This window comes from Eptatretus burgeri, chromosome 15 (assembly GCF_056783735.1).
Source record: "Eptatretus burgeri isolate ZD-2024b chromosome 15, Ebu_testis_v1, whole genome shotgun sequence".
NCBI classification, from domain to species: Eukaryota; Metazoa; Chordata; class Myxini; order Myxiniformes; family Myxinidae; genus Eptatretus; species Eptatretus burgeri.
Genome location: NC_140975.1, coordinates 46,589,516 through 46,604,863, shown reverse-complemented (window position 1 = coordinate 46,604,863; position 15,348 = coordinate 46,589,516). Strand labels below are relative to the sequence as shown.

Genomic DNA, 15,348 nt, shown 5'->3' with positions numbered 1-15,348 from the left:
ACGTGGTTGAATTATTGGCGTTCAAGGTCAATTAGCAACCCGCTGCGTCACGGAGTTATCTGTGTGCGACGGCTTACGATTCCGGAGAGTCTGGTGGGAACCCGAGGTAGCTTCCCCCCACCTCGTAGTCTTCTCACCCCGACCCCGGGTCCGCAACAATATATTATATATGTAAATATATGTTTTTTTTGTTTTTCTTTAAAGAAGAAGAAGGTTCTTCGAACCAAAAGCAAAAAAAACTAGATCGACTCTGCTAATTTGAGCAAAAAAGCAAGAGCAGAGCTGGTCTCAGGCAATGTTTCACCAGCTTCATAGCAAGCTTCTTCAGGCACAATAGACCAAGCTTTCATAATACTAGATCTACTCTGCTAATCTACTAATAAACAAGCAAGAGCAGGTCCTGTCTCAGGCGACATTTCACCCTCAGGCACGTCTATTGTGCCTGAGGAAGCCAGCCAGCTTCCTCAGGTGAGATGTCGCCTGAGACCGGGTCTGCTCTTGCTTTTCTGCTCAAATTAGCGGAGTCAATCTAGTTGTTTACTTTTGGTTGGAAGCGCCTTCTTCTTCTTTAAAAATGTATAATCCCTACTGCCCCAATCTTATTCAACATATGTATGTATATATATATATATATATATATATATATATATATATATATATATATATATATATATATATATATATATATATATGCAGATGTGTCAATAAAAGGTTTATTAACCAAAAACTTTATTAACATCAAAACTTTGTTAACCAAAACATTGAGTCATAAAAGAAAAAATAAATTCAGAAAATGAAAACCAAATCATGAAGAAATGAAACTCATTATTATATTAATATGCAAAGCCATATTTTGTGGACATATCCCCTCCGAAACTGCCGGACGGATTGTAGCCACTTTCGGCATGCGGGTGCTCTGTGGTCTAATGAACAGCATAGGCTATGTGAGGTCGTGCCAGACGGACAGGTTTGGGTATCTTTGGCCCTTTTCTAATTTTTACATTTGTTTGCATGGCGACGTGTGACGTCACCGCTGAGGCGTAATGACGTCATGGCATCATCGGTCATTCACTGACGTCATTAGGTCTGTCGTCGACAGACCGTCACCGCTGAGAGGCGTAATGCCACTCCGAGAAAACAGCGTCCGCAATGTAAAACCCTCCTCTGCACATGCTGACTACCTCAGAAGGTGAATTTGACACAAAAAATGTAACAAGAAACATTGTATCTAAAGAAATTATATAAATCACATTGTGAACACCAGATATATTGCCGTCCTAACGAACCCTCACTTTATAAAGTTCGCGCTCCGCATGGGTTTGGCTCGTTATGCATTAATGCTCGATTATAGTTGAGGTGTTCAATGTGAGCACCCCTATGCATTCACACAAATTGTGAAGCTTTCAGTGATGTTTCTGCAAGTTTTAATGGTTACTGTCTGCACATTAGCCTCGACTGCTACCTTTAGATCAGGTTCAGATCTGAGGTGTTCTTGTAGACGTTATCCTTACAAGCTCCCCAGAGGAAAAAAAAATCCAGCAGATTGAGGTCGGGGCTGTGTGGAGACCATTCATTTTCCCCATACGCAAACTGAGAACTCGTCCGAATTTTTGATACAGAAAGGCAATAGTTTCATTGGCTGTATGCGGGGTAGCACAGTCTTGCATGAACCACTGTCGCCAGAGGGCTGCAGTGCTTATCGATTGTTTCAAGTCTTCGTAAAATGCATTGACAATCGACCGGTATCGTTCTTTATTGATGTTAACCATTGTTCCATTTTTGTCTTCAAACCGATGCGGCCCAAACACACCTCTGTAGCTGACAGCCACAAAAGCAGTGACTTTCTGGCCCTTAAGCGACTTCTCTTCAACCTCACCTGGGCGTTGACTTCCACAGAAAATGTTGTGTGAATTGACAGCACCATTGACGTGAAAGTGTGCCTCATCACTAAACCACACGTCATGGATCCAGTTTGGGTTTGCCTCCATATTCTTCTGCAGCATCTCACACACAGCGACTCGTGCTGCTTTATCCCCATCGGTCAATTTATGGGCCTATTGTGATGTGGTAAGGAAAGAGGTTTTAAATCTTGTTTCATTATTCTTCTGATACTGCTGGGAGTGAGACCCAGTTCAGCCGATCTTTGTCGATGCGATTTCTTCGGACTTTGCACGACTGACTCACGAACTCGTTCCATGTTTCCTTCACACCGTACACTTCTTGGGCGACCGGACCTTCCCTTGTTAATGTTGAGAATCGTCCCTTCACTTTTGAACTTTTTCACAAGTTTCCAAATCGGTGGCTTGCTTGGCTTGTTTCTGGGATGCACTCCATATTTAGTGCAGAACCTCGTCTGGACGGAAGAAATTAATTTGGTCTCAAAATACCACGTGACAATGTTTACTCTTTGCTCCAGAGAAAACGTCATTTTTTGCATCGAATACTTTGGTTACGGTTGAATGACTTCTCCAAAGATCATTGATCACTCCTGCAACACAAAAAAATTAAGGTAATGACTAAAAGCACAAAGGTCATTTGAAGCGGTTAACCTTTAATTGACACACCATGTGTATGCATATATATATATATATATATATATATATATATATATATATATATATATATATATATATATATATATATATTTATTTATTTTGGGGTGGTCCAAAAAAGTTGAAAAAAATAGAATGTTGCTCCACAAGCTTAAAATTATTCTAATATGATCCAACAACGCGCATAATTTTTTTTTTGCTTGATCGGAGGTGATTTAGAGGCCGCTCCATATGACGACTTTTAGTCTCATGACTTGAATAAATTAGGGTATGATCAGGTACGATTACGGGTACTTCTGGATGTCCGAGGTGGAAATGGAGTGCACTTTCGAACTCTATGGGGTCGATTTACTCTAAGAAATGACTGCACCGACATTGAATTCACTACCATTTCGAAAATATGACCTAAAACAAGATTTATCATGAAACTAATTTAACCAACTCATGAAACTAAAAGTCGTCATATGGAGCGATCTCTAAATCACCTCTGATCAACTTAAATTTTTTATGCGCGTTATTGCATCATAGTGGAATAATTTTAAGCTTGTGGAGCAACATTCTATTTTTTTCGACTTTTTTGGACCACCATATATATATATATATATATATATATATATATATATATATATATATATATATATATATATATATGATATAATATTGGGGTGGTTGAGATTATACATTTTAAATGGGAATAAATGCACATCCAGCCAGAAAGTAACTAGATCTACTCTGCTAATCAACTAATAAACTAGAAGGGCACTCGGTGGAGCATATACCTCCGCCACGCAATGCCTGATCCCCGAGAACATATCGGGCCCAATACATTTTTGAAATATCATGCTACACAGCACGATATCATTTTTGGCCTAATCTCTCAATGGTGAAGAATCACTTTCAAAATTAAATAATTCTCGTATCCAGATCCGGATCCGGATCTTCACCAAAATCTAACCAGGTCGTCCTTGTCACACAGCGAACCTGTGCACAAAAAAATCCATCCATAACTTTTTGAGATATCCTGTACAGAGACAAACAGACAGAAAGGGGTGAAAACAACCTCCTTCACCTTCGGTGGCGGAGGTAACAAGCAAGAGCAGATCCTGTCTCAGGCGACATTTCACCAGCTTCCCAGTGAGCTTCCTCAAGCCAATAGACACCCTGAATGCATTATTGGCTATATATACAGATATACATACACAGACATGGAACAATGAAATAACTTGTTGTGGGAAAAGTGCTCTGTGGAATGTGGTGAAGTGATTGCACGTGTCGCTGCTTGTACCTGAATAACTGACAAACCTTTGGTTTCATTATTGGCAGTGCGATAAAGAAAACATGCGAAACACTTCCTGGCAGTTCCCCTCATATACAAAGTGTATGGTCCTGTCTTAGCAACAAAGTTGATGTACAAGTTGACTGTCAGTTTGTAGACCAATGGCCTATGAAGTCGGAGAGTGGGCAATGATAAACTTAATCAACTACTACTACTATTTTTGTGGCCCAAATGAATCTCAACTTCTTGTGGGGTGAGCCACACTAGTTTTTACTCTTCACACCTAATCTATCCCAAGCATCTTCTCTGCACCTCCACCTCTCTCAAATCCCACTCAACCACCTCCTTCCACCTCAGTTTTGTTCTGTAGCTTCTCCTCCTGCCAACTGCATCCATATGAATGACCTGCCTGAGCACATCACCCAACCATTGCAGACAAGGCTCCTGTGTAACATCCCTGACTCCTGCAAACCTTATAATCAACATTTCTCTTAGTTTTCCTGAGAGAGATCCCTATGAGCCCTGTCAGCATCCACACCTCCGTCCTCTTCAGCAATCAACAATCCATTGGGACCATACTCTGTACAGAGTGTTGGTGCTGCTGAAGCGGTCTCCTGGGCTATTGGGCACAATCCTGGATGGGTCACCACTCCGACGCAGGATACTCGAATGGCTCAATCATCCTGGCAAGGCGATACTCATTTTGCCGACCTCAGAAGGATGACAGCCTGAGTCAACCGCACCTGGTATTAATTGAACAGCCAAGCAAGATTTGAACTCAGGACCCGAGGATCCCAAGCCCACCACTCCAGCCATTATTCCAACACCAGGCACATAAGACCAAATACTTGCATACAATTCAGGTTCCTTGACCAACAAATCAAAGATGCATTTATCATCCTTCCCAATAAACTGATCTTTGTCTGCCCAACCCATAAATATTTTCTGCATAAGTGAGATGATAAAATAATTCCATTTTTTCATACAAGATACCATTCTAACTGCATTTTTGTTTTTGTTTTGTTTTGGATACACCGTCGAGACTCGTATAAAGAGCTAACACACAGAACATACAAGGGAAGCAGGAGATAAAAAGGCGGGGGGGGGAGGGAAGGAAAAAAGTGTGGAACAAAGGCATGAGGAGATCTGTGGAGGGAGAGGGATGGGGCGGGGAACACGGGGTAAACAAGATGGACACGACAGGGACTTTCAGGTCCTTACATGACAGGGACTTTCAGGAAGGAAAGCAGGGAATTTGAAGGAGGTGGGTTTGGGGTGGATTAGTGGGGGTAGAAAAGATCGTGGTTTTGGACAGGGGAAGATAAGAGATGGTGGTGAACAGCTGTTTTGAAGACCTGGAGGGAAAAGAGGGATTGAAGAGAGTGTGGGAGTTTGTTCCAAAGGTGGGGGAAAAAGAGGAATGAAAGAGTGAAGGTGAGCAGTGATTCTTTATTTTGGTACTTTTACCAGAAGGGGGTTGCTGGCAGACCTTAAATGCCCTGCAGAAATATGGGGGGGGGGACATCTCAGACAGAGCAAGGGGGAGCAGGCCGGAGAGGAGATGGTAGAAGACAGAAAGACCACCGACCTGCCTGCGGTGGGAGAGTGAGAGTCCCAAGGGCTCAGCCTCATTGTGGGAGACACCAATGATCCTAAATGCCTTGGTTTCCACAGCGTGAAGCTGAGAAAGGTGGGAGGCGGGAGCACCAGCCCATAGGGGAAAGCAGTACTCCATCAGGCTGCGGATGAAAGCTTTGTATGTGGTCAGGAGTTCAGGTGTGCCAAGGAAAGACTTTGCATGATGGAGGATGCCCAGTCGGCGACTGGCTTTGAAGGCCAGCTTGGAAATTGGGCTTTCCCATGGCAGATAGTCAGACCCAGAAGCTTGAATGAAAGGACTTCTTCAAGAGGATTGTTGAGAAAGTAGATGGGGGTGGGAGGGTTCCAGACGGTCCTTTCAGAGAGACATAGTGAGAGTGTGAGATTTGTCACGATGGAAAGACATGTTCCACGTGTTGGACTAGCTTGTTGTTTTATCCAGATCTGCAGAGAGTGAAGAGGTCTACAATGTCTGAGTATCTTTGTCAAACCTCAGCCTCGACGGAAGAGCAAAACCGTTGTACTTACTCACCTTCAGGATCAGCAGAGGTTGTACAATTCGGAAATTGGACGGTTGAAAACAGCTTCAACAAGAAAGAGCAATCAGGGATGGCAGACCCTCGGCTGGACTTGTTTGGTGTTGTGAAATTTGTTGAAATCATCCATAACGTGTAAGCATTAGCACGTAAAGTGTAATCATCAGTAATTTCTCCATACTATTGAATTAATCCAGAAGATCTTGAAGGAATCCAGTTAGCAGATAGGAAGCAGCAGTAGCTTTCATATGCAGCTCAAGGCTGTGGGGTAGCATCATTGACTGAGGCAATAGCTGCTCCGCTGATGCAATGCCCTCTGTAGTTGAGGGCAGGAATTTGGAATTTGGCCATTGTGCCAGCGATAGCTCACCAACCCTCAGCATCAGTAAGTATAATCAGGTCCTTTCTCCAGTGCGGAAATACAATTTCCGACAACCACTGAGTTGCACTATACGGTACACAACACGGTTCAGTTGAGACAAACCATGTTTTTCAGTTTTATTAAATAGATTATATATAAATAACGAAACTGCTCATGTTCCAATAGTACGTAATTAATAGACGTACTCACATTCCAATAATATGTACATAATAGACGTACTCACGTTGTGTATGGACAGACAAACAAACAAGAAGGCGTCAGGTGGTAGCCTTACAGGTATGATGAAAATCATACAAATTATGTCACTGTCACCTTGACCTTTGACATATATAGTCAAAAAACATTGACAGCCTCACTTTTGTCCTTCGGAATCCTCTGGTAAAGTTTGCCGAATATACAGGAGCTGAAAGTGTTCGCGAGTTATCGCACTCACAGACAAAGAGACAAACATACAAACAAATGAGACAGACTGACATACAATGAAAATTTTCAATGCAATACAGTAAGTACCCTCTGACAAACAGACCCAAATGCAATACAGTACCCTTTCCTCTGGTGAGGCAACATAACCACGACAACACAACACAAAAGCTCAGCTGCAGGTACATTAACACCCAAACTTAATCGATTTTTGGTAAAATAAATCTGACAAGTTGCTGTAGCAGGTTAGCCCTTCACAGAGCATCATGGTAGACACTTGGCAGGCACGACATCAGAGGGGACAATAATCCGGCAGTCTTCAGGATTCATTCAAACTAGCTGAAACCCCTTCACAGACAGATTCCGTTCATTCAACCACCCTCACCAGCTCACACACACTCGAGGGACATGGACTGGACAGGGTGTGCTTGCCCCCGCCTACTCATCCCCCGCCCCTGCCCCATTCAATTTGCTTACCCCCGCCCAAAAATGTAATTACCCCGGCCCCGCCTCTTCACTCCCCGCCCCCCGTCTCTTGATTCCCCGCCCCACTTGCCCCCGGGCCCCCACCCCCCTGTCCACCACTCACACTCAACTCCGCCAAATTCAACCCAGCCCCCGCCCCATTTCCCCGTCTCCCGCTTTAAATTTGCTTACCTCTGTCCAAAAAATTGCTTACCTTGCCCCCCGCCTCTTCACTCCCTGCCCCCGTCTTTTCATCCCCCACCCTCGTCTCTTCACTCCTCACCCCCATCTCAACGAAAAGTGTTTATTCTGCTTCAGATTTGAAGTTTGACTATTGCCACTATATGCGATGCACTCTTACAGGTACGAAGTTTCTTTCAGTCCAGATCACAGTACCGAGAAAAACAAGACACAACCGCTAGGAAGATCACAACATTGGTCCTTCAGTATTAATATATTGTTACGAATTCACGCCCCGCCGGCGTGCGAACGACCGCTTTTAACCAATAGCGGCCGCTTCGCCCACCAAACGTGCAATTCAGTCGTGACCCTCTCGGAACAACGCCGGGAGCTAGTCACGGGTGGGGGTTTAACCTCACCACAACTCAGTCCACATTCTACCCGCGTGAAATAGGGTCTGACCGCCGAATGGTCGATTTACCGAAGTACCCGTGTGGATAGCGTACCGAGGAGTTGTACCATGCCACAGGTCGACTCTGGACACGAACCGCTTAAGCGGCTCGTTCTGTGCTACAGGGATAACCGAGCGGAGTTATCGTCGACCTTGACAGTTCAGATTATTTACCGGGTGCTAAAACCCACTATTAATCCCTTACGTGATGCAAGATGGAGATTCAATAAAAGGAAAAGACGAAGCAAAACGGGGAACAATCGGACAAGCACATTTATTACAGAAGCACGGAAGGCACGTATATTACAGTCAAGCAAGAAAACACAATAAAAGCAAGTGAAGGGACACACGCAGATCTACAACCGAATAATGCAATTCACACGGCAACACTTAAAACAGTTCTACTTCACCAGACTGGCGCCACACACACACGTTTACATAGAACCCAAAATAAATGGAAGTCGCGACTTCCCTGAGCATGTCGAGTCCTTGGCGACCATAACTCAGAGTCCCTCCGGCGTGGTCCACTGGGCTCATGCCTCGCGCCTGCACGTGTCGTCCGCCCGACCCGAACAAACGAACAGAACCTCAACCTCTTTATCCGAACGAACGAACCAAGAGCAAGGACTCTCCAACAATTCTCATCCAGGGACAAAAGGGACCAGGGACAACCGACCAGCGACTCTCCACAATTCTCATTCAGGGACAAGGAAACAGGGACAACTGACCAGCGACTCTCCACAATTCTCCTTCATGGACAAGGGAACAGGGACTCTCCACGCCCACCCTTTTGTAGGGTCGGGCTCCGCCCTTCGCTCTGCCCCGCGCCCCACCCTGTTCTTGGCTCCTCCTTCCTTCGAGACGCTTCCAGAAAATGCCTCGAAGAGGGGCGTTCCTCTCCCCCGGCCGCGTCACACCACACATCCGCCAATCGGGAGAGGACGCGCCACCCCTCCCCCTTTCTCACCAAGCGCGGGGAAAAATGGTGGGAAACCCCACAGGCGTTGTTGGTTTTCTTCTCCACGCGCCGTACAACGAGGGAAGGAAGATTCGGGCTGGAGATATTTAAGCGGGAGCTTTGGGCGGGAGATGCCCCTTCGCACCCTTGTTGCTGCTGCCACTCCGCTTCTTTCATCCGTCCCGCGGAGATCGTGACCGCACGGTGCTCGTTGAATGGTGAGTGGCGAAGATGGTGGTGGCGTAGTTGTGGAAGGTGGCGTCGTGGTGTGAATGGCGTGATTGTTGGCGTCATGTAGTGAATGGCGTGATCGTTGAGATGTTGGTTGTGGCGATGTTCATTGTTGTTCTTGCACCAAAATAACGACAGAAAAAGAAAGACGACTATCTCAAAGAGTCGCAGCCCAAATGAATCACACATATTCCCTCTAAACAACGGGTTTGGGCTAACTGCACATGAACTTACCGATATATCTCACCTGAGGACCCTTTATGGTGTATTGTGAATTTCCACAGCCATAACAATATAGAAGATAGATAGATAGAAGATACAGTAGATGCCACTTTATAAATCCACGGTTATGAAATCCAGCCGCTGATTGTGACCAAAATGAGTTGGAACTGAATTTTACATCGAGAAATCCACCGTTTAATAAATCCACCTGCTTGGCACGTGCGCGGTCTCAACCTAAGCTTGATGTAGTATGCGCTGCCACAGAGTGAAAAAAAAAAAAAACAACAACAGCAACTGGTGCCGAACTTCGAATCCCGCCGCCGCTCGAATCCCTCCGACCCCGAATCCCAATAGCCAAGGGAAGAAAGCGACGACGAACCCGAGCCGATGCCAACAGCGGCAGAGATGCGGACGGCACTCGCCAAATTGGATAGGGGATGCAGCTCTCAGGTTTTGCCCATCCCGATTTCCGCCACGTGACGGATTCAATAAAGGAACATTTGCGCAAAACCTTCCCTCCCAAGCAAGCGACCTTGGAGAGATTCTTTTGAACAATCCCCTTGTCACCGTTTGATCAATCAATGTTTTTTGTAGCATAAAGCAGTGTTTAACGACATTCGCTTTTTGTCTTATCTATCCAGGAGGTGGCTGCAAATAGGTTCTCCGGTTAATAAATCCAAACGTCGTGGTCCCATGGTGGATTTATAAAGCGGTGTCTACTGTACAATGTTTCTTGTAACATTTTTTGTGTCAAATTCACATTCTGAGGTAGTCACCATGTGCAGAAAAGGATTTTACATTGCAGACGCTATTTTCGAGGAGTGGAATTAGTAATTACACCTCTCAGCAGTAACGTTCTGACGAAGGACGTAATGGCGTCAGCGAATAACCGATGATGCCATGACGTCCTGACGCCTCTCAGCAGTGATGTCACACGTCGCCATGTAAACGAATGTAAAACGAAAAGTGTTTATTCTGCTTCAGAGTTGAAGTTTGACTATTGCCACTATGTGCGATGCACTCTTACAGGTACGAAGTTTCTTTCAGTCCAGGTCACATTACCGAGAAAAACGTGACGCGACCGCTTGGAGGAGCACAAAATTGGTCCTTCAGTATTAATATATCGATGGTGGTGTTTTTCATACAAGAGTTGTCCTTTCGGACGGACGGTATCAGAGTCACAGACACACAGATAAAAGATGAAATCATAAATGTGGATAAAATAAACGAATGTGGTTTAAAATCATTGGCACAAGGAGTAAAAGCCTCAGAAACATACCTAGATTCATGATTACAAACTCGATGCATGATTATACACTAGATGCATGATTACAGCCTTGGATACGTGATTACAAACTAGATTCATGATTATAAACTAGATACGTGATTACAAACTCGATGCATGATTACAAACTAGATTGATGATTACAAACTTGATGCATGATGACAAACTAGATTGATGATTACAAACTAGATGCATGATTGCAAACTCGATGCAAGATTACAAACTCGATGCATGATGACAAACTAGATTGACGATTTCAAGCAAGATTCATGATTATAAACTAGATTGATGATTACAAACTCGATGCATGATTTCAAACTAGATTCACTATTATAAACGAGATTGATGATTACAAACTCGATGCATGATTACAAACTAGATTGATGATTACAAAGTTGATGCATGATTACAAACTAGATTGATGATTACAAACTCGATGCATGATTACAAACTAGATTGAGGATTACAAACTAGATTCATGATTACAAACTCGATGCATGATTACAAACTAGATTCACGATTACAAACTAGATTCACGATTACAAACTCGATGCATGATTACAAACAAGATTCACTATTATAAACGAGATTGATGATTACAAACTCGATGCATGATTACAAACTAGATTGATGATTACAAAGTTGATGCATGCTTACAAACTAGATTGATGATTACAAAATCGATGCATGATTACAAACTCGATGCATGATTACAAACTCGATGCATGATTACAAACTAGATTGATGATTACAAACTAGATTCATCATTCCAACCTCAGCTGCTGTACGTCGTTCGAAAAATGCACAAATGAGTTCGGAGAACAGGTCTCACCTTCTATCCCCGACACCGTGATACCGATGACCTTGGTGATGTTGGGTCCGTCTGACGTCGGAACCCCGTGCTGTGGCCGGGCTGACACAGATCTCAGTTCAGTGATCTTCTTGGGGGAGGGACTCACTGCTGGGCTTACATCTTCAGCAATTTCAATCGCCGTGGCGTTCTGCCCGTCATGTTCCTCGTCTGTGTCTCCAAGCCATGCTTTTCCACCCGACTCTTGACTCGCAAAGGTACCGTGTCTCCAATCTTCAACCATGTCTTTGAAATGGTCACCATCGTACCCAGACATCCCAGTCGTTGCTTTTCTCCGGCCGTGAGTTTCATCCCCCGAATTCCAATCATGTCTATCCGACTTGTCCCTCTCATCTTCTCTGGTTGACTGGTTGTCCTCCAACCCCAACAGTCTGTGAGACGCACCCACTCGATCTTGTCGGTCTCGGTCCCGGCCTCGATCGCCGATTCCATGGGAATCTCCATTTCGATCATCCATCGAGCCGACTGGATGCTGTTCGTCATCCTCAACCCTCCAAAGTCTATTCCTATCTCTGTCCCTACCACTCCCCCTATCATCATATCTGTATCGATCACCATCTTCACTTAGCGACCCGTACAACCAATCGTTGACCATGTTATCTGAACGGAGCCGATCTCCATCTCTGTACGACCCCTTTGGCCCCGTGAAACCCACGGTCCTCTTACCCAGGTCCTGCGCTTCCCCGCGGACCACGAAGCTCGTGTACCCTTCGTGCGGTGAGAACTCGCACGTGGTCGCACCGTCCGGATACTCACGGCGTCGCGGGGGGCACGCGAACAGGTAACATCGACGGGACTCGGTCCGGAGAAGGGCCAGGCGGCAACGAGGGGCCTCGCAGCACGCGGCCACGCACTCCACCGGCGAGCGGAGACCCCGGGGAGCGGCGAGCAGTTCGGCTCCGGCAGCGAGCGACGCCTCGGGTCGCACGATGGTGCTCGGTCGCACCGAGACGACGCGATGCGAGCACGAGCTGCGCGACCCGATGGGCTGCGCCTCCACAAGGAGAAGCAACAGCAGTGACGACCACAGGGTCAGGGTCAGGGTCAGGGTGCGACACCGACCTAACGTCCTCCCTGCCATGACCCGTGCTCGCCTCGGCGGTGCTATCACGATAAAAAAGAGCAAGACGACCACATCAAGCAGAGATTTTACGTGGTGACATCACTGCAGCGAATGCCGTTCGCGAGAGAGGGCGGAGAGAGGGTGAATCAATGTGTGGGAGGTGTTTTCACTTTCACATCAACACACAAATTTCTCCTGTGTTGTAAATTTCGTTGACGTGACATGTATGAAGCAAAAAACCTGATTTACGTGAACGTGGAACTTATATTCCAGGTGCAAACGCCTCAACGATACAATGTTCATCAATGGCGGGGAAACGATTTCACTGAAAGGTGTGTGTGGAATTACAACCCTTCTGTGGCGTGCAGCGGCTACACCGCCATTGTTATTCTACATTTCGACATGAGGTGAGAGAAGACATCGGGCTTTCGATTTATTACGTACATATAGCAACGAAATTGGTACCCCCCCTAATGGTCACCATTATATATATACATACATACATACATATACAGTATAGATATATATATATATATATATATATATATATATATATATATATATATACATACATATACAGTATAGATATAGACATATATATATATATATATACATATACATATACAGTATAGATATAGATATATACAAATACCTATACATATATATATATACATATACAGTATAGATATATATATATATATATATATATAGATATATATATATATATATATATATATATATATATATACATATATACAGTATAGATATAGACATATATAGATATATATATATATATATATATATATATATATACAGTATAGATATAGACATATATATATATATATATATATATATATATATATATATATATATATATATATATATATATATACAGTATAGATATAGACATATATATATATATATATATATATATATATATATATATATTTCTGTATATATGTATTTCTGTATATATATATATATATATATATATATATATATATATATATATATATCTATATCTATACTGTATATGTATTTCTGTATATATATATATATATATATATATATATATATATATATATATATATATATGTATATATATATATATATATATATATATATATATATATACATATACATATACATATACAGTATAGATATAGATATATACAAATACCTATATATATATATATATATATATATATATATATATATATATATATATACATATACAGTATAGATATATATACCTATATATATATATATATATATATATATATATATATATATATATATATGTCTATATCTATACTGTATATATATATATATATATATATATATGTCTATATCTATACTGTATATATATATATATATATATATATATATATATGTCTATATCTATACTGTATATGTCTAGACATATATATATATATATATATATATATATATATATATATATATATATATATATGTATATAGATATAGATATAGACATATATATATATATATATATATATATATATATATATATATATATATATTTATATATGTCTATATCTATACTGTATATATATATATATATATATATATATATATATATATATATATATATATATATATATATGTACATATAGGTATTTGTATATATATATATATATATATATATATATATATATATATATATATATATACATATAGGTATTTGTATATATATATATATATATCTATACTGTATATGTATATATATATATATATAGGTATTTGTATATATCTATATCTATACTGTATATGTATATGTATATATATATATATATATATATATATATAGACATATATATATAGATATATATATATATATATATATATATACAGAAATACATATATACATATACAGTATAGATATAGATATATATATATATATATACAGAAATACATATACAGTATAGATATATATATATATATATATATATATATATATATATATATATATATATATATATATACAGAAATACATATATACATATACAGTATAGATATATATATATATATATATATATATATATATATATATATATATATATATATACAGAAATACATATACAGTATAGATATAGATATATATATATATATATACAAATTATCCAACAGCAAAGTGTATGTTTCTCAACAGCACTGGATGCACATTGGTATATAATTGAGGCAGGTGGTAGGAAACTTTTTTGGTGTTTCTTGTATTAATCTTAGACACATCACTGTTGGGTGGTCGCCGGACGACCGTTATTCTCAGGTTTTCCGTCTGTCTGTATGTATGTAATGGACAGCTCTGGAAGCCAGAGGAGTCAACCGATTTTGATGAAACTTGACTGGTAGGTTCATTCCAGGATCTAGTTCTATGCTTTTGAGCACCGTTGCTATGGACGCCACCGTTGCCTAGCAATGGGACTTTGCAATTTTTGAAAAAAATCCGAAAATATTTTTATACATATATTTTTTCGAAAATCAAAAATCGGCTTCCGCGCTTTTATGCCTACTATAATCAACTTCTTTGTCAAAAAATTTCAGCCCGATCCGTCAAAAACTGTATGACTAGTATGCAATTATATAGTGACCACCCATGTCGCCTACCGGCTTGTATGCATATATTCAGTACCCGGGATTGTTCTCTGTAGGATGTTGAAATGGTGAGATCCTAGTTCCATGAAATGAATCATGTGCAGTAGTGGACCTGGGGTTATGATCTATGTTATCGACATCTGAGGTCGTGCTAAGGAGGCCTGCCCTCGGTTTGTTAGGGCATCCAACTTTGTCCTTTTCATACCGAGTACATGCTGAGTAAGTTAGGTCCATATATACC

The 15,348-nt window shown here is 41.4% G+C and overlaps 1 protein-coding gene and 1 long non-coding RNA gene across 4 annotated transcripts in view; one reads left to right on the top strand and one right to left on the bottom strand.

Moving 5' to 3' along the window:
• LRP11 (LDL receptor related protein 11) overlaps positions 1 to 12,615 on the bottom strand; it is a 29,712-nt gene extending 17,097 nt beyond the window's left edge. The window contains exon 1 of one of the 2 annotated variants that reach the window (XM_085858389.1): positions 11,390 to 12,615. In XM_085858389.1, coding sequence (XP_085714515.1) covers positions 11,390 to 12,509 — 1,120 coding nt within the window. In that variant the 5' untranslated portion in view covers positions 12,510 to 12,615. The remainder of the gene's footprint in view (positions 1 to 11,389) is intronic. The other variant, XM_085858388.1, reaches the window with a different exon arrangement.
• Positions 12,616 to 12,657: 42 nt separating this feature from the next.
• LOC147012109 (uncharacterized) overlaps positions 12,658 to 15,348 on the top strand; it is a 47,095-nt gene continuing 44,404 nt past the window's right edge. Inside the window, exon 1 of one of the 2 annotated variants that reach the window (XR_015052038.1) lies at positions 12,658 to 12,898. This is a non-coding gene — a long non-coding RNA (uncharacterized LOC147012109). The remainder of the gene's footprint in view (positions 12,899 to 15,348) is intronic. The other variant, XR_015052039.1, reaches the window with a different exon arrangement.